The sequence below is a fragment of the Sprattus sprattus genome (genome assembly GCF_963457725.1).
Source record: "Sprattus sprattus genome assembly, chromosome: 11".
Taxonomy (NCBI): Eukaryota; Metazoa; Chordata; class Actinopteri; order Clupeiformes; family Clupeidae; genus Sprattus; species Sprattus sprattus.
The window spans coordinates 21,912,198-21,932,938 of NC_137909.1; the positions used below are offsets into that span (position 1 = coordinate 21,912,198).

At 43.7% G+C, this 20,741-nt stretch overlaps 1 protein-coding gene across 1 annotated transcript; it reads right to left on the bottom strand.

The window, feature by feature from the left end:
• Window positions 1–578: 578 nt before the first annotated feature.
• Window positions 579–15,620, bottom strand: man1b1a (mannosidase, alpha, class 1B, member 1a; the record flags this gene model as incomplete). Its single annotated transcript, XM_080846976.1, has 13 exons — window positions 579–848; window positions 1,499–1,630; window positions 2,445–2,639; window positions 6,672–6,792; window positions 9,182–9,372; window positions 10,176–10,364; window positions 10,705–10,853; window positions 10,995–11,189; window positions 11,737–11,852; window positions 13,092–13,240; window positions 13,607–13,788; window positions 14,135–14,243; window positions 15,516–15,620. The coding sequence occupies 13 exons, from the start codon at window positions 15,618–15,620 to the stop codon at window positions 642–644; spliced, it is 2,040 nt and encodes a 679-aa protein (XP_080703102.1). The 3' UTR covers window positions 579–641.
• Window positions 15,621–20,741: the final 5,121 nt, after the last annotated feature.

Here is a 20,741-nt window from a genome sequence, read left to right on the forward strand (position 1 = left end):
GTCTTGGTTCAGCCTTCCAACGCGGAAGAAAGGATGAGACTAAAGCACGCTGTGTGTTTTGTGTTCTTCCAACATACCAAACTGGAAATAAATAAAAAAGGAAACAGTTTTTTGCTCCGGAGCATCAGGAGCATCAGCATTTTCCCATTTCTTTGTTCAAAGTGTTTGATATACATTTTACATTTATACTCTCTGAGTCTAGAATTTCCATTGACCTCCATGTACGACAATCTCAAGTCCAAGGACTGGAGAGAAGAAAGAGAAAGAGAGAGAGAAAAAAAAAGAAAAAAAGAGAGATAGAGAAAGAGAGAGAGAAAGAAAGAGAGACACAAAGAAAGTGACAGAGAAAGAGATACAGAGAGCAAGAGAGAAGGAAAGAGAGCGAGAGAGAGAGAGAGAAAGAGAGAGAGAGCGAGAGAGAAAGGAAGCCCTCGCATGGTCTTTAATCCCTTCACTGCAGACCTGTCAGATCGTCTCACCTAACTGATAAAAAAGGCACACTGAAACAGCTGCCAGCCCCCACACTCCGGCCCCAGTGGAGTTTGACGCCCTTCTTTCAATCTGTGCGGTGTCCCGTGAGGGGGTTAGGGAGGAAGAGGAGGAAAGTTGATCCGTTGATGCCTGACCTCGCTTTCGTCCTCTCAGGAGGCGGACGGCCAGATGGGCAGTGGATGCGCCTCCGTGTTGAAGACGTATTTGTCCAGGCTGATGAGATCCTCGTCGTCGGAGAGGAGCAGGAAGAGATACTTCAGCGTCTCGCCCAGGAAGAAGCTCTCCATCTTGTCCCGCGGCCCAGGGCTCACCGGATCACGGACGTTGGATATGGACGTGTAACCCCCTGTAGGCACCTGAAACAGAGAGAGAGAGGAGGAGTGGGGGTGAGTGTGTCTGTTTCCGCTCACGATTGTATACATAGATACCACACACACACGCACACACGCACACACGCACACACGCACACACGCACACACACACTAGGGGTGAGGAACAAATATCTTGTGTCTTTAGTATAGAAAGTGCAGAATGATGAATGGTGAGGGAAGTGTGTAAAGACAGAGCCAGACACAGCGGCCGTAGCGGCCCCGTAGAGCCCCCCTCCCTCATTTCAGTTTTGTTGCTGGACAATTAGAGCTTGATTATCTTTCAACCATGCTGCGATGACTCAACCGCTTCTTATGAGATTGCTAAATTGAATAGCAGCAGTGAATACCAGAACAGCAGACACTAACCGCTGCTTAAAAAGCCCTCTCCACGGGTGGCTGTGAAATCTCATGTATACTTAATTACTGGCCCTGAGACACTTGCATAACTGTGCTGGTGGACTTGCACTCTCACCTAGTGTCCATGCACTCCATTACGTACAAACTTAGATTTGTGCTGTACCTGCATACTCACACTTTTTCTTGCCAATTTGCCCACCAACCACCCCCCTAGAATATATTTGAGTACACATCTGGTTTCGCTTGCATATTCGTGTTTGCATTTGTTGCATACTCACTCGGGTGTACTTGTTGAAGCTCTGCAGGATCTCCCAGCCCCAGTCCCTGTACTTGGAGTCGTGGGTATACCTGTACAGGTAGAACAGGCTCTCCACCGTCTCTGGCCGCAGGAGGTTGTGTCTGTCCGCGGGCTGCCACACAGAGGGGGGGGGGGGGGGGGGGGGGGGGGTGGGGGGTCAACATAAGGGCCAGTGCAAGTCTTTTTACCCAAATCACCTACAGGTTTATGTAGATTTCCAGTATTTGATGGTCACTGCTATTGCTATTGTGCACATGTTCAAAAGGGAGTGAAATTAATGTTGGCTTCATCCGTGTCGAACTTCAAATTGAGGCATTTGTCTGGATTCAGCTCATTTAGTTCAGTTAATGTTGCTTTTTTATAGTTTGCTTTATTTAATCAGATGCAAGCTACAGAAGAGACAAGTTGTTTGTTTATTATTTGTGTTACCAGAAAAAAGTCAAAAGCCTGCTATCTATATGCTGAAGTTGATGGCCTGTGGGATCTTTTCTGGACTCACTTGCTCATAAATAATGGTTCTTTGAAGGTTTCTCATGAGTTTGAGGATTATACATTGAACCCTTTCTTCAAGAACTCTTTGACAGCAAATTGAAACCTTCAGGTTCTACAGAACTGTATATCTTACAAGAAAAAAAAAACTGTTCACTATATGTTTCTAAGTAGGCCCTTTCAGAACTTTGCTGTAGAGACAAACAAAAGAACACTGCAAGGACTTTGGCAGTGAACCTTTTCTTGAACGACCCTTTCAAGGTAAACTGGACACTTTAGGTATTTCAAGGTTCTCCAGAACTGTTCATGTCTACAAAGTTACACAAAAAAAAAATCTCTATATATCAATAGTTCTGAGAATCGTGGAGACCAGCAGTAGAGACCCGCAGAAGAACTGTGCCGAGGCTCTGAGAGGGCTCCATTATTTGAGCGTGCACCTTGACTTCGACGTCACGCCTACTGTGCGGCTGCAGGTTGAAGTGGGCGATCTCGGGGCTCAGGCCCGTCTCCATCTGGGCGTACATCTGGTGGCACGTCTCCATCAGCTCGATGGCCAGCTCCATGTGCTCGGGGGGCAGGCCGTTGTGGGCGCCCAGCGCCAGAGTGCCCGGCAGGAAACACACCAGGTGGTCCTGAGGGAAGGGACAGAATGAGAGAGAGAGAGAGGGGGGGGGGGGGGGGAGGGGGGACAGAGAGAGGGAGGGAGAGAGAGAGAGAGGGGACAGAGAGAGAGAGATATTCAACATTCCATGTAGTCATACTCCTCTCAAGCTCCTAACACTTTTTTTTCCTTCACATTTCACACCTCTAAAATGAACAAAACCTAAACCAAGATACTCAATATCGAGCCCAAAGAGAAGAAGATCAAGAATGAAGTACAAAGAGAAGAAGATCAAGAATAAAGCGATCTCAATATCAAGCACGAAGGGAAGAAGATCAAGAATAAAGCTATTATGCCCCCTTTTCTGTAGCTTCCCCTTCATTTTCTCCTGACGGGATTAAGAAGAGAGCATCTCTAAGCTGAGAGACAGTGAGGCGCAGCAACACCAAAACAGCAGCTAACAGGTCAGATGAGACAAAGGAAGAAAAAAGAATAACAAACCATTTAAAAATCAATCCTCACACAACCAACAGGAAACAAGTAAGAGTGGTGAGCCTTTACTTAGTTTCTTTTCTTGTCAGTGCCACAAGATTAATGAATTGAATCAGAGTACAACCAGGGGTGAATCTAGGTTCACACTTTTGGGGAGGCCTAGCCCCTAGATAAAACCTTTTATTTTTTCTGGGACCCAGCAAAAGTAGGGGGGTCTGGGGGAATGGTCCCTCATAAGACATTTTTGAAAACATTTTTTGGATAGTGTCCTCTAGTGGGTTTTAGGAAGAGAAATTTACATAATTAGATTTAAAATCTGGCACAACAATAAACATATTGAAGACATCTGCTGAGATATGTGCTAATTATACTGTAGCATGTTAGGGATTTGCAGCTCGAGTGAGTAGGTTAACATTGTAGACTAGAGTTCACTAGCTAGTTATAGCTGGCGGAGCTACTGAGTAGGGTAGCATACCCACAGGATCAATGAACCGGCATGATAAAAGAGAGCCACGAAATGGGCTATACCTTTAATTAAACTTCATGTTCTATACCTTTATATCCAGCAGCCGTGCGCTTGTCTCAAACAGGTGGGATTCCTAACAGGTGGGAGACTTTTTTATTTTCAACTCTAAAAATTCAACAAAATAATTTCACTAAATTGGTTGTTAGGTGTGAATTTGACGATCTCAAAATATATTTTTTGGGGGGCTAAGGAAGCTTTTGGGGGGGCTCCAGTCCCCCCAAAATAGTACAACCTGAGTACAACCTATTCTAACTCTGTTAGTCAGCTAACTAACTAGCTTAATGAGCTTAACAGAAGGTGACAGTTGACAAAAATGCATACTTGTCTCAGACAAAACCCAGACTTGATGGTCAGATACCACTCAGATAGGAGGCAGGCCTCGTACCGTAAACCTGCTCCTCTACGCAGAATATTGGGATTCATGGCATGAAGCTATTTGCAAACACTACGAGTACTTCAGAAAACAAGGAATTTGTCATGCAAGGCAGGTGCAAATGCATTAGCAACTAATGCAGGGCATCCATTCATCCAGTTTGGGTCATAAAACTAAAGCCCTGGAAATTAAGAAAAACATTAAAAACATAGATGTAATTATTTTTCAAGCAACATGGTGCAGGACTGACAAGGTGACACTCTGTCCCCAACACAGGAACCTGTGAAGTAGCAATTTCCTCCAGAAAATGTACAAAAGTCAAGCGTGGGAGAGTTTCGGTGGGCATAATTATTGGCTCAAAGTCGAAACAGCAAAATGCACTACTATAATCAAAAAAGAAGTGCCATGTATTTGTCTGAAAGTTTTTTGTTAGAAACGTGACTAACGCCGACAGCAAACAACTTATTCCACTGTGGCCTGTACTTTCTTCCCTCTGAATCCCCGACTGAATCCCCGACTATAGTCTCCACAGTCTATTCAACAACTTTCAGGCCCAGGGAGAAGATCAGAATCTCTACCTGACAACAACTCAGTTGAAAGAAACAACCCACATATTTGGCAGCAGCTACCCACAAGACTTGGTATACTTTGCCCACAATACTTCTGACAAATCAGTGGAAAACAAAAACAGTTACACATTGGGAGGTTACACATTGAGCTCTTCCAAAGCCTTGGTCTATACCTACTCAATGGTAGGGTGCAAGGGGATTCTTCTGGGAGATATACCTACAGCTCATCCGTTGGCTGCCCAGAAGTCGGTTATATGATTACAGATTTGGACCCATTCACTTTCAAAGCATACACGGTCAAGCCCACTAAGTCAAATTACTGTGCATCTTAACATGACAGAAAAATACATATAGAATGCCTAGAAAGCTGTAAAACGTTTGTGTATGGAGTAGTCAGGGCAAGTTACTTTGTAACATTTTAAACAGTAGAATCATAAACTTCCTTATCAACCACAATAACCTGAGGAGAAGTCTAATTGATTGTTTACCTAAATGTAGATCACACTGTATTTTCACCCTACACCCCTTATCGACAACTATGTAATCCAAGACAAAACCAGAATATTCCATTACTTTGTAAATTTCCAAAAGACTTTCAATTCCATTTGGCATGTTGGTCTATTTTATATAACGTATTTTAACTGGTGTGGGGGGTAAAACATACAACATAATACAAACAATGTATCTAAACAACAAATGTGCAATTCAAATTGGAAACAAACAAACAGAATTCTTCACTCCAGAACAAAGTGGGCGACAGGGGTGCCCGCAATACCATCCCTCTAATATTTACATCCATGAAGTGTCAAAAGCACTTGAGCGGTCAACAGCACCTGGCCCCTCTTTAAATGACTCCGAAACTCAATTTCTTCTTTTTGCAGAGGATTTGGTTCTGCTGCCTCTTACAGCCTCCTAAATGTCTTGAAGAAGTTCTGTCAGACCTGGGCCCAGAATATTAACCCACAGAAAATTAAAATACTTACAGTTTTCATAATAAATCCTGATGTCAGGGAAAGAAAATTCACCCTTGGTTTAAAAGCAATTGAACATGCCAAAACATTACACATACCTCAGGCTGAAAATCAGTACAACTGGTAATTTCAACTTCAACCTAAAAATGCCCCCACACGGTCATCATATTAAAAAGGCCCTTAAAACCCACCTCTTCATCCTTGCCTTGCCTTCCCCAACTAACCTTCATCTTAAATGGAAAAAGGCCATGAGCAATCATAGCCTAGCTATTGAAAATGACAGGCACAGGCAGACCTGGCTGCCCAGACTAGACCCACTGCAGCCAAGGTATGATAGACATTTAGACTAAGGTACCAAGACTTTCAAAAACCTGAAGACAGATGCTTGCCATAGAGAAATGGAGTCACTTCATGAGTGAACGCATGCACACACACACGATGTTCTGTTTTCTTCCCCCTTATAGATACCAACGATTTGTATTAGTAAAAATGCTTTGGCAATACAGTCAGTTTTTGTAATGCCAAAAATGCTCATTTGAATTTAAAAAGAAAGAAAGAGAGAGAGAGAGAGAGAGAGAGAGAAGGGGGGGGGGCGGAGAATAGAAAGGGCAAGAGAAATATACAGAATAGCAAACAAGTTAAGGAGAGATTGAAAAGGTGAAAGAGTTTTTGTTTACATTTTGAATACGCATGAGTCAGAGGCAGACAATGCAAAACAATAAAATACGCAGCGCATGTGTTCACTGGAAACAAGTGTGTCTGTGGGGAACGATGAGGGAAGACTAGGAACAAAGTACAGAGCAGGGTGAATAAAACAGATAGCGTGTGTGTGAGTTTAAGTGTGTGTGAGTTAAATTGTGTGTGAGTTAAATTGTGTGTGAGTTTGCGGGGATGGACCACCCTTTAAACTTCTCCACCTGTCACAATGACCTTTTCCCAGCTATTGTCACCACCTTAGCACTAGACAACTAGCGCCTGAACATCTGAGTCACCCTCACAGAGTTTTAATTGGTCATTTACTTCTGATATGCCATCAGACAAAGAGGAAACTGCTGGTGAAATCTCGGTTAGCCTAGAATAAATGTCAGTAGATAGACCAGTCATTTCCAATGGAAAGGGTAGGCACTAGTACCATTTTTGGGTTGAGGCGGCCGTGAGACAGCTCCCCCACAAACGTCAGGAGGCTGGGCTGCGTCTTCCTCAGCAGGTTCTTCCTCACTCCCTCGATAGCCTGAAGGTAGTCATCCAATAGTCTGTAGAGTGTTTGTACAGACGCACACACAGACACAGACACACACACACACACACACACACACACACACACACACACACACACACACACACACACACACAAACAAACAGACACACAAACAGACACACATACACAGTTTTTAATATAATCAATTCAAATCAAATTATTTGAGATCATACAAGGTCAGGCTGTTCCAGTGATCCACATGTTCATAGGTCCTTCAATGAGAGGTCATAATGGAGACTACACTCAAACAATGCCAGCCAGGAAGATTACGTTGCCATCATCATTACTGTGACACTTCTTTGGGATAAAGAGGGGTGCTGTATCTGCAGCAGTGATATGTATGACTCTAGATCTGGCCTACTCCGCAGATCACTATTTAACGTCTCATATATTAAGAGTGTAAGAAGTGAATTGATACACCCACTTATCCCTCTTAGAAAGGCAACCCAATAAACAGTAGAGAGCACCAAAGGCACCCAGAGAGTACTTGGCTTGAAGTGACTGACGCAGATAGAAATGTTCTATAACCAATTGTATTAGCGTGTGTATGCGTGGGTGCTTGAGTAAGTTGGAGGGGCAGTTTCTAATAAAAATGTATTCCATGAGCGCTTATGAATGCCAAGCAGCATCTTATCCCATCCGCTGCAGCTTCGTGATTGGCTCTGCCAGGTTCTGCACCCTTTGTGATTGGCTATGACAGCTTCTGCACCCTTTGTGATTGGCTATGTCAGCTATACCATGAAGCACCAGTGTGCGCATGTATTCACTGTGCACTAGCAGCATGTTGGTGGATGTGAGGATGTTAGCGTAGTAGAACTCTACCACCTGGAGGTCATCACTGGAACATACACAAGGGCCCCACTGCAGGTACCTCCCCTCCCACGAGCGCTGGAGCTGAGGCCACTTTGAAGACAACTTCAAAAACTCAAATATATAAAAAGATGAATAAAACCCTTATCACCGGCTCTCCACTCCTCCACTGGTCAAGTCCTGTGCTGTTCTGTTCTGTCCGGTCCCATCCCATCTTCTTCAGTGAGAGTGGTGGCAGCTGCATACGGCATCTATGAATTATTTAGTAACCTGCCTCCTCCGCGGACATTCAGGAGAACAGACAGCTGATTCCACTCCAGCAGAGACACACGCTGGGCCACACGCTCACCCCATCTCCATACCCACACCATGTGGTCAGAAAATAAGGTGGCAGCCTCTGTATCGACACGGGCAACTCTAACGTGTGCTGCATGTACAGGAAGACATGGAACATATGTCTGGTCATCGTTTGTGCTCACACAGCTTGGGCTGTTTCAGAGCAGCGTGTCCTACTTCTAGGGAATGAATTACTGGCCGCTGTGGGCATGAGTCACCCTTTAAAATCACCACACAGGTGGTGCCCGCGCTACCGTCCTTTCGGGAGAAGGCGGTTGGGCGTCTCACGTGGCTTGTGTCTCAAACCTGTACTTCACTGGACACCAGCCAAGTGTGTTCCATTTCACTAATTTGATTCTGGTGGTCGTTAAGTCCTCATTATAACAACAACGCTCAAGATTGGTTGGTGGGAGCAACAGTTGGAAAAGACGTAAAACACAGGGCTGGGGATATTTCCAGGAGCGACGTCTGGACGGCTCACATTAAGAGAGACAGAGCTGGTTACGGCCTCCTTGTAACTGAGCCTATACCTGTCCGAAGCCTCATGTAACTGTCTGCAACACCTCATCGTTTGGCTGGCCGAGCTGCTTTTCCAAACACCGACTGGCAAAAATAAACCTAAGCTCGATCAATAAATCATCACAACCTCAGTCCTCCGCAAAGGAGAAAAAAAACCTCCCGTGCATCGCTCTGACCTTATTCGTGCGTGGCCTCACAGCTTAAATGATTCATTTGTGGGCCGTCTTAACCATAATCCTCCGCTAACCAGCGAGGCCCTCCTCCATCCAGCTCATTTAAAGCAAGAATTTCATCATATTAGGGGGAAATTAATCCCGGCGCTGCTGGCAGACATACCTGCTGAGGGCGAGTTAAGATTAGTCCCCCTGTGGGCAGATTGCGCCGAAGCTGGAAGCAAAGACTCAGAAACGCCAACAGAATACTACGTGTCGGAGAGACTAGAAAATTCAGGACTGCACACTGGCTTCAAAACACCCGTGGAGAACAATCCTGCTGAACGGCACAGTAATCAAGTTGATACTTGCGGAAAACAATTCTGCAATTTCTGCAATTGCTCAAAGCTTTTGTTTCCTCTTTCGTAAAGCTTGCACATCAAATACCCTACCTTTAGGCCACACAGGAATAACCAACCCATTATTCTCTGTATATAATTAGAATGAAGATCTCATAGAAATAAAAACAATGGCAGCAATGAGGACTTGAATACCACACACACTCACGCTGTCTCGGTCTTGGCTCCCTGCAGCCACTGCTTGAGCAGGTACTCGTAGTAGCTGTCGGCGCGCGCGCCCAGCGTGTAGATGCCACGGTGGGTGAACTTGCCGCTGCTGGTGTTGATGAACATGGGCACCAGGCCGTCGTGCTTGCCCTCCAGGTTGTGCACGCGGCTCATCACCTCGTCTACTGCGGCCTGTTGGCCAGAAGCAGAGACAAGCGGAGTCTGAGTACGGTTTTATTTGTTCTTGGATCACAGGGGCCACACACACACACACACACACACACACACACACACACACACTTTTTTTTCAAAACAACACATTGTTATTCATCACATTTTTTGTTTAGTTTAATTAAGTTTTCGTTTAATTTTCAAATAACAATTTTCCGGCTCTAAGGACAACAAACTCAACTATACTCACAGTTACTGCTTGACAGTGAGACACTTGAATATCATCAACTTATGCCTCTAAATGCATTGCAGCTATCGCAGAAACTCAGTGCACAGTCAGAGAAATAGATTGGTTTCACCACAAGGCATTGGAGATATTCCTGCGTGTGTGTGTGTGTGTGTGTGTGTGTGTGTGTGTGTGTGTGTGTGTTTGTCTGTGTATGTGTGTGTGTGTCTGTGTATGTGTGTGTGTGAACAGATTGACATTGCACACTGACAATCAAATTATTTAATTTAAAGCCCAAATTGGGTTTCCTTGCACTTCTTTGTATTTGAAACCCATTAACTGAACTGCCAACCCTTGAGACAGTGTAATATATTTTGTTTTGGACTATTTTTTGTTTTGGACTTAATTCATTTTAGATTTCATAGTGGCTGGTCTGTGACTTTATAGCAGAGAGCGTAAGTCTGGCTGGGAATCTTACTATTAGTTTTTGTCACTCACTAAACTGAGTAACACAGATGAAGATACAAAAAAAGTAAATGAAAATCAAATAGTAAAGGGGTAAAGAGAGGGAAGGTGAGAGCACTCCTAGTGGGCATACCTGGTACTGTGGGTCGTTTGTGAGACGGCTGAGCTCTCGGAACTCCAGCTGGATGCTGGTTACCTCGGCAACGGTGCTGTCGGTGGTCCAGCGAGGTGGGCGGGCGGTGCCTTTGCCAATGTTTACATCCGAGAAGGGGATTTTAGACGGGGTTTTGAAGGCAGGCATAAGCCTGGATCCAATGTCTTTCTACAGGAGAGCGGAGGAGCTGTGTTAAGAAGTGAGGGATCATTCCAGAACATAGGAATCTTCTAAAAGGATGTTACGGTCAAGCAGGACACCTACTGATGAGTCAAGCTAGGGAGAGGGGCATGAACCACCAAGGTTTCCCCCTGACTTTCCCCTGGTTCACCAGACTCTACTAACTAAACTAATGGAAGAGGGGGAGAACACGGGCTAAAAACACATTTTGGCTTAGAAAATACTGCAAAACCTCAATCTGAAAAGGTAGAATAACTATGGGGCTGCCCCTCTGCCTCTGGCTATTCTCAAGCTATCCCCTCTGTGTGTATGCATGTGTCACACTCACAGCCTTGTCCAGGAACAGCTCGTCTCCCGTCAGGTGGTAGGTGCTGAGGAGGCCCCCCAGGATGCGGATAGTGCTCTCAAAGAGATTCACATCCACATTCTTGTTGAATGACAGCTTCTCCTTCACCCAGGCCCTTGCCTCCTCAAACTCTGATGGTGAGAGAGCCATTCATATAATGTCTGTCACTTCTGGAAGATTCTACTCCGAGCATCAGCACTTATGGCATGTGACATTTCAGCTGCCTTACATTAGCTATTCTACAATCACGGTCAGGTCAAGTCAGGGATTACCTTCTTTGAGGCCTAGAATCCACATGGTGTCCAGGGCATCGATGAGGGTTAAGCCCAGGCCAAACCACTCCCCATAGGACTTGGTGATGGGCTTCAGCTCGTCATGGCCCCAGGCAAACTCCTTATAACCCTTCCAAGCATGCCTGAAGGCCTCCCGCACCGCCTCCACACGCTCCTCTGGGCTGACAGATGCTGCTGATGCATATACACACACACACACACACACACACACACACACACACACACACACACACACACAGCCACACACACACACACACACACAGCCGCACACACACACACACACAGCCACACACACACACACACACACACACACAAACACAGCCACACACACGTGCACACAGCCACACAAAGTACAGTTACAATCACTCAATATGGCTAGAGGTAGATCAATGAATATGTCTTACAGTGAAAGATACACTCCTAATCTAATCTTTCCAATAAGCTAACTTTTCACTAAACTAATCTCTCAATATGCCACAGACTGAAAAAAGCCAGGTTGCAAGAATAATGGAGCACTGGGTGACAAATTATGACTTTGGCATTTTCATAAGCATACAGAACCTGGCTCCTTTTCCTCTGTAAAATGACCATATCATATCTGGTTGACTGATGATACTAATACTTCAGTCTTTTTCATTGGCCGTGTGTGTGTGTGTGTGCGTGTATGTGTATATCGATGTGTGTTTTTAGAGAGTGAGTGCTGGGGAGTACTGTGTGTCACCTGCAGGCAGAGGTGCTGCTTCCCCTGCCCTAGAAGGCCCTGCAGCTCCTTCCTTCTCCTGCACTGAGGGTGGGGGGTCTGTGGCCTGCTCTGCCTCGATCACAGTACCCCTCCAGCTGAGAATACAACAATACAAGACAAAAACACACAGGCATAAAAACAAACAGAGCTTGTTATGTCCTAACACACACTTGAATATACTCACAAGGAATGTCCACACATACTCACTCACTCACTCACTCACCTCACTCACTCACTCACTCACTCACTCACTCACTCACTCACTCACTCACTCACTCACTCACTCACTCACTCACTCACTCACTCACTCACGCACACACTCACACACACACACACACACACACACACACACACACACACACCTAATTTGCAAAATTAGGGATAAACTTTTAAGAGCTGTAAAATGAGCCTCATTTTGGTGTAATTTCAACAGGTCTTAAGAGAAGTCTGACTAATTTTAAATCAATGTCCTGCTTTGTAGGGACCCATCTAGCTATAGAAGTCCATTACTCACTCTCCTAATAGCTCCTCAGGCAGCCTTTACATGGCCAGATTGCAATCATTCCTAAGAATAAGACAGGCACTGGCATGTGCCTTTAACAGTGACCCAGTAGTAGAAAGATGGCCGTGTGCGTCAAGCAGACCATCAATGAAAATGTAGGACTATCCATTAAATACATCAGCTCTCACTTTGTTCAGAAGAGATATTTTTTAATTCATCGTTATAAATCCTATAATTCTTATTGTCCTGAGAACTTGGTCCCCTAAAGTGGTATCTTAAAGGAACATTCCATCTTTTCTAACCACTGGTTAGTAGAATGATCGTCATGACGCTCAACCCATTTGGAACAGATTCTTAGGGAAAAACACACACTTGCATCAGATCTAAAAATGAGCAAGAAAGAATTGTGATACATAAACAAATATTGGACATAAGCCTGCCTCCACAATAGCAATTCTTAGCGGAGATGACCTCTTGTCAAGCTGTCTGTATATCATTTTTAACATAAATATATATATAATATGAATATATATATATGTATATAAAATGTACCATTTTAAATCCTTAAGAGGAATACCTGTTTGCACAAATATGCGATCCTCCGAGTTGTCAATTCGTTTGTGTATCTCTTTCAAAAACAAACCAGGATAAAAACCCGGGTACAGCCCCAAAACCATGTCAACCTGGTCTGACTAGTTGTTAAATTAAAAGTTGGCACTTCTGTTCAAAGGCACTAATTCTAGTTATATGGTGTGGTGCTTTAGGGTTGTAAGAATTCATGACCCAAGACCACCCCCCTCTAATAAGTGTGAGGTGGACCGTTCCAACACACCTGATGAGAGGCTTCTCTCCTTTATTTTCCTCTTCATGCGCTCCTTCGTTTTTCTGTGTCGGCTCTTGCTTCTCCTTCACCTGAGGGTCTGATGCATTCCCTCGCCTCTGCAGGACAGGCGGACCACGTTTGTTTGGAAGTGGTTTCTTCTGTGAAGACATGTGGCCATGGGGGTCAGTACTACACCGATAAGGGCAGGAGAATGACAGATGTCCTATGTAGCCATAGTAAGTAAGAAGCTGAAAGTGTAAACTAGATCAAGTCCAAAAAAGTTCTTTCTAACTCCATTAATTCGGTCAATCAAAATAGGCAAATGCTTAAGTTCAGGCTCTGGGCTCTGTTAAGCGCCTAGAGGCAATTGTATTGTTATGGCACTATACAAATAAAATTGAATTGAATTGAATTAAGTAATTATTTCTTTATAGGCCCATTATTCATTATCAGTAAACATCTGAGAACATAACTAGCTCCCCATATATCACAAGCTAATAATAGTTATGAAGAGTCATTCTGACCATTTCCGGTGGTTTAGGTAGGATGGGAACATTTGGCCTCGGCAGCTCTGGGATGACCTCTTGGGGAACGACCTCTGGGACATAGTCAGGGTTGACCTTGGGCACAGCCCCTGGTGGGATGGGGCGCATGCCTTTGATGTCCTCAGCATCCCATTCGTCCTCTGAGGCGCGGTCAGAAAGCCCTGCAGTCATGAGAGGCCACAGGAATAAACTAATCAGACAGAGAATCAGCAGGTATAGTCAGGACACACTTATGTGGCAGCTGGACTGCTAAACTCTGAGTGGACCAATCAGGTGGCTCCAGGGAGTGGCTTGGGCGATGACAATGAGGATGTAGTACCAATAAGAAGAAAACCTGAATGGGCACATTTCTAAGAAACTGAGAAGACTGTTGTTTTGGAGGCTTTTATTCAGGCATAAAAGATGTTCTGGGTCATCTTCCCAAGCTACAGGATTAGGCAACCCCCCCCCCCCCCTTTTGTTGGGAATTGTATCCTGCTCTGTGTGCTTGCAGTGAGGAGGCTTTACCTCTCCATTGCTGAGTCAGGCTGGGGTAGGTGATGATGCCACAGGCCAGTAGCAATGCCAGCAGGAAGAGGATCAGACTGCGCTGCATCCGGGAGAGCTGCTTCCATTTCTATGCACACACACACAAACAAACACACAAACAAAATACATGCATACAGGGTGGGATACACTGTTAAAATGCTCACTTTGCCTGAACCCTGTTACACATTACACTTTTGGAAGCGTTGTCCTGGTTTATTTACATAACTGAACAAGCCCGACTGACAACTGAACTTGGCTGTACAAGCGGATATTGTTTACTTTACTTTAAAGACCAACCAGGCACTTAGGCACTCTGAGATTCCTTTGAATGAAAAGTGCGTTAAAAATAAAATGAATTATTATTATTATTATTATTATTATAACCAAGGCCACCCAAGCCAATGTTTTGGCATACTGTCTTTGTGTGTATCTGTAAGCTGTCTAGTTTTTTTAATAAATATATTTAGTTTGAATATTTGTACTTCTGAGGGTTTTCCTTTCCCAGGGCTATTTTGTTTTTGTGTTTTCTTACTGTATTGTATCTTGTTCGAAAATGGTCTTGTTCACAAGGTAAATATCACCAAGGACGTCTGTGTGCAGTCTGAGGCAATACAAATCAACCACCACATCAAGCCCAGGAGGACACAATACAAGCACCACCACTGCTGTACAGTAACACAGTTATAAGCAGAGCCTTTACCAGTATGCTAGATATGTACCCTACATAGGTGCATGGTGCACTTCAGATATAGCCTGTGTTTCCTAATCCAGGAGCTGTTTGTAATCACTGGATGTTCTAAAACTCACCATGGTCTCAGTCCAGTGGTCAAGGGCCTATAGAATTCAACTGAATGTCTCTTAGGTTCTCTCACAGGACTAGGTAAGACCATGAACCATTTTAGAATGGGGCCTACTGCATCTTTTGGGCAATAAAACAAATCCTTCTGGTCAGTCAGTGCACAGCCATGTTGGACTGATACAGCATATATCCCGCTGACTTCTGAGAAAGGAAATCTCTGTTGTGCTTCTACAGCAACTTCAAAGACAGGCCTTGTTGCAGTTTCTGGAGGCCTTGAGCTGGTTTTTAAAGCTCAGCTGTCTGTCAGAAACAGTACTCCAACTTGGGCTGGCAGACGGCACAAAAGGTCATATTTGCCATTGGCCCGCACTGCTATTTGAAGCTCTAAGATGGCCCGAGAACAAATAAACAATAAAGCACTGATGAGCACACCTGAGAACATAACTGCTAGTAATGGCATACATGATACTGCTAAAAAAAAAATCAGCCATAGTAGTATTGTTATTTGCTTCATTCATTATTTACTTCCACTTGGTATTCCACATTAAATGCAAGTCTTACCCTCCAGCAGGACTGCCTCCTCCATTGTTTCCCGTTGGTATAGTTATGGCTGTACTGGTCACGCAAGGTCAGCGCGACGTAGTCCTTTCTCACAGGAGAGTACATCCCTCTGGTCAAGCAGGACATTCAGAACATAAACAAAGGCAGCAAACGGACAATAACAGACGGTAAAAATGGGAGCTGAATACATTATCTCTCGCAGTCGTGGCTTGGCTAACCAGAAACCTATAATTCTATTGCATGAAGCAAACGCTAGCTCAGGCACCCGTGCTTCACTGAAAAGCCCACAGATACTCCACTAAATAAAGTGTCACACGTCCAGCAGCGACTGGGGCTGAGCAGGTTAAGTGCAGGGTAGGCTCACTTGTGTAATAATATCTACCTACCTCTCAAAGTTACAATTACATGCGAATTTCTAGGTGAGGATGGAACCCCCCACAGCATAACCTACATAATATGGCAAAAAGCGATACTACTCACTAACAAAAGGGGCAGGTTCTCGGCCAGGGCAAGGGTAACATCATTACATTTTGTTTTGAGAAGAGAAGTCGACGATAGTGTCGCTGTTTAATATAATGCTGCTACTAGACGTTTAGAACAGATGGTGGAATTTTCCAAATTTCTCCCATGTTGTTATGAAGAGATCTCCATGCTTAACATTAATCTTAGAATATGTAGACCAGTAATAGCATTGTCAAGTAAAAACATAGCTCGGACCATCACGCCAGCTGTAAAACAAGGATCAGTTTTAAAGAATGGTACAGCAAGTAGTTTAAATTGTACCTACATCAGTGCATGCAAACACTCAAAATACGTAAACGCTACGGCGTTAGGGCAAATGGTTATTCCTTTGAAAGTGAGTTAGCTAGCTGTCTGCTATCATTAGCTTGTAAGCTAGCTGTCTTTAGTCATTGACCTACCTTTTTCGTCCCAGCCAACACCTCAGGATCGAGGCATTATGGTACGTTAAGGACAAGCTCTGGTCAACTGAATAGCGGCTACCTGAAACTGTAGAGCCTCCACAAATCCCACGAATTCATAGGATTGGTGATAAACAATCTTCCAGGCTCGCTTGCTAACGTGACACACTCATCAACACCACACACTCCGTGTGACAGCTTACTGGCGTTACAGTACCATCACAACAACCAGAATATCGGTGCTTGTACGATTTCTTCTGGCTAATTTAAAGGTCGCGCATAGTCGAATTGCCCATCAAATGTCCAAGGAAAGTGATTACTTCAAGTCCAGCATTTATGATAGACGGACTAAGCGTCTGACAGCTCCCTTTGAACCACATGACTAGTTGTATCAGCTGATGTCACTAGTAATATTGCGCGTCGCTACTTGCATTTACACGTGGGCGTGTCAGAATATGAATATGCAACTAATTTGTATTCCCAAATAGGTTCTGACGACCTAACTGTGCCCTTCGCACCCAGAGAACAGTATCAAAAGTTAATTTTAAAAAAACATCTGAACACAATATCATCTTCAATATGCGGTGGCCTTCATTGTTGTTTCCCTCAGTATTAAGAAGCCAGATAATCTCGCCCAGCAAGTGGCTTGTGGAATTCTCAAAGAAATGCCTTATCAAAGCAACCTGAATATCTTGTTTTATCAGTGATGATCAAGGTAAAGTCCCACAAATCACTTTGATAATGAAAGAGTAGGCCTTTGCAGCACTTTAGACAAGTTATCATGCCGAGCGAAATCCAAGGATCAACTTTGTCTTAAATTAATTTTGTTCTAATGATGTATTGGTATCAAAATATATTAGCCAGGCACCACTGTTGAGCCTTCTGGGAAACAGGGAAACATGAAGGTGTCCACTTAACAACCCCAGTGAAATACTCACAAAGGCATCTCTGTTGTTGTTATATGTAAGTATTGGTATGATGGTTGTGATGCACTATGATGTAATACTTAGGCTAGGTTGTTGTGTATGGGGACTCGTATGAGAGAGTGAGAGGTTTGGCCGCTATGGGAAGTCCGCAAACCAAGAGCAGAGAAATTCAACACCTCTCCTGTGTAGAACTAGAAGAGATATGCATACATGTGTTGCCTTGTGGTGCATTTAAAGTGAAGACAGAAGGGTCTTCAAACTGACCCAATCTATATTGAATCCAAAGTCAGGTGCACACCAACACATACTACCTTTCAAAACTGATGACCAGCATATCATTTATTTATCTGCATATAATTTAAGACACTGTCACCTCAAATTACAATATGTATAAAAAGTACACTGAAAACGGCAAGTATTTTCCTTATACTGCAAATAGGGTAGCACCAGTCATGGGTCTCAGTCAGGCCAACCACAGTAACAAAATCAACTCGTCCTTTGTAAAGGAGATGGTGGGGAGTCTTCATGGAGTATAACAGTGGAGCATAGTGTAGCTCTCATTGATAATATCTGATTTTTATGTTTAATGAAATGATGTTTTTAAAATGAAAGGATTAGGATTCCCTAAATTAGATCAGCCTGAATAGCAATAATGTTGTTTTGTTGGATGCTCTCACAAATGCCACAACTGAGTGAACAAATAAACGTTTGAACTTTAACCACTTTTTTGCACCTCAGGAAAATATCCCATACTAGTGGTTTGACTAATTTACACATTTATGGGGGAACACATCAACACAGATGTGACAACCTCTGGTAACATTAGGGTGGTAGTAAATATGAATACACCCTGCACAGTGAGACCCATAACATTAAGCAGGACATAAGCTGATGTATTGGAAATGCTCCCTGAGACTGATGCCACCTGAACTGGTGTGGTTTAAAGGTATAGAGAGGTCAATGTGCATGCCGTCATGAAGAAAAGGTTAAGAGCAGGGTTGACATGTTATCTTGGCAGCACCATCTGGGTTCACACCAGTGAATTAGAGATTTTATTTTTTTACATCTCTGTTATGATCCTGATTTTTGTTAGATACACCTCATCATCGGGAAAGGATTCAGACAGACTGGTCTACAGAATGGCAAAGGGGAACAGTTACTTCCTGTGTCTTATTGTTTATAAAAAAAACATGAAATGTACAGTACACTAATCATTACCTTTCTAAGATCTCAACTCCATCAAGTCAAGAATAAAGTTGGTAATTGAAGTATTTTGTTTCACCCCTGCTGTATCAGACAACAGCTGTATTTGGGTTTATAAATCAGTTGTCTATCATCTCTGCACTATGTCAGATATCAGATCAGTTACAAAGTCAGGCTTGTGTAGTACTTTATGGTGTACCCCCTTAGAGCCTCACAATCCTTGTGAAGTCAACTTTGACAAATAGCAATGGAAGTTTGAATTAAATTCTAAAACTACTAGACTTAAGAGACTTTTAACTTCAGTCAAAGTCCTTGGATTCATGGTTGACCCAGGGTATTTTAGAATATTTGGATTTACGCTATACAAGGATGGGAGTTTCATAGCTAACATGCTAATTATAATTTAGCATAGTCAACCATCAGGAGAGAAATTAAATGAAGTAATTGGGTATCTTTCCTAAAGCCCAATGTCATGAATAATTTAACACAGAGCTACACTGATCACTCTTCCTTGGTATGGGATTCTAGCTGTATTCTAATAAAACGCATTGCTGAAATGGTGGACTTCTATCTTTTGTTTTGCTCCAAAGCGTCTGGTGTACTTCCACTAAAGCTTCCCATGAGATCATCTGGGGGAAAGAGAAAGTCTGTAGCATACATATTGCTACTAATAAACAAGGTATTGAGAAAGAAAATGAAATGGGAATAACACACTAAATCAAAATATATAAATTATTCATTGAAGTATTAAAAGTCTCTGTAAACAAAAAACTGACAAAAAAAAAAAAAAAAAAAAACAATGCTCTATACAGGATGAGCTTGCATCCAAAGGCTTACAAATGTATTTCCCCCACTGTGGGTTGACATCAGGAAGCAGCCATGAGGGCTAGTCCACTGGGGAGACAGAGGGCATAGAGGGCATCCTCCATCTCCTCTCCATCTTTGTCTTCCCTCCAGCTCCTGTCTTTCGTGTCTGTGCAGAATGGAGGTGGGGAGATGTCACACAGATCCCCCTCCCCAGCTGACAGTCATGTGGTCTTTAGCTAAAGCACACAGGGCCGATGGTGAAGCCAAACTGCTGCGTGAGGTCCCCACTGTGTGAGGACACAGCCACGTCTCGGAGAGGAAGGAGGTTCAGGTCCTCGAACTGCAGCACCGACTCGCGTGGGGAAGGGTCCACTTCCATAGCAGGCTGGTCCGACGCAAAGGAAAGACAAAATGCAGAAGGCAAATATTTGTGTGTTATAACTCGTAAGAAAACATTATATGTATTGTGGTGCTGTGTTGTCGGTCAGATGTTAGTAGGCTCCCTTTTTAAAAACATAATTTTTAGTATGACCTTGATGTCCATCATTATTCCCATTAAAGCAATGACTATGAATTCGGTTTACTTTTCAATACCTCTTCAAATATGCCTACAATGCACAACTCACACCATACCCCTTTGCAATATATGTGTTATTAAACAGGGGTAAAAGACCATAAAACAAACAAACAACCAAACAAACAAAAAACAAACAATAAAGCTGCGTACCACACAGTCTTGTATAGTTGCTAGGTAGCTCTGTTTGGACATGTCTGTCATGAACTTGGCCTCCCGAAGAGACTGGCCTAGCCTGTGCCCAGGTGGGCAGGAGAAGGTCACCCTCTGCTCCACCAAGCGGCTGTGCAGTCGCAGGAAACGCATCTGGACCACACTGGCAGCGGGGTACTCAATCTGGCAAATTTCAGGAGACAGCAGAGCAGTCAAGTTGCAGGCCACACAGGAATAGTGAGAGTTTATGTATTCATGAGGCATCAGCTGAAATTATTTCGTTCACAGTGGGGTGCTGGCACAGTGAAGTGACACGTAGGCTGTGAATAATTGTCAGATACTGCTGGTGCTCTTGTTCTGTTCACAGGCACATGCACAAGAGCAAAGTTCTGTCACAACTCTAACCTGTAGTCCAGATCCAGGTAGTATAGTACTGTATATCTGGTCTATTTCTGACCACTCACTCCATACTGTCCTGTGCATGCAAACTACAACAGTCATTCTATGTAAAACATTGGTGGAGAACCAAGAGGGAATAGTGTGTGCACACAGGGCTGCAGAGAGGGGAAATATCCTACCTGAAAGCCTCTGGATAGAGAACTCAGCCACTGGAAAGAGTCTGGTTTAGCCTCTTGCAGCCAGG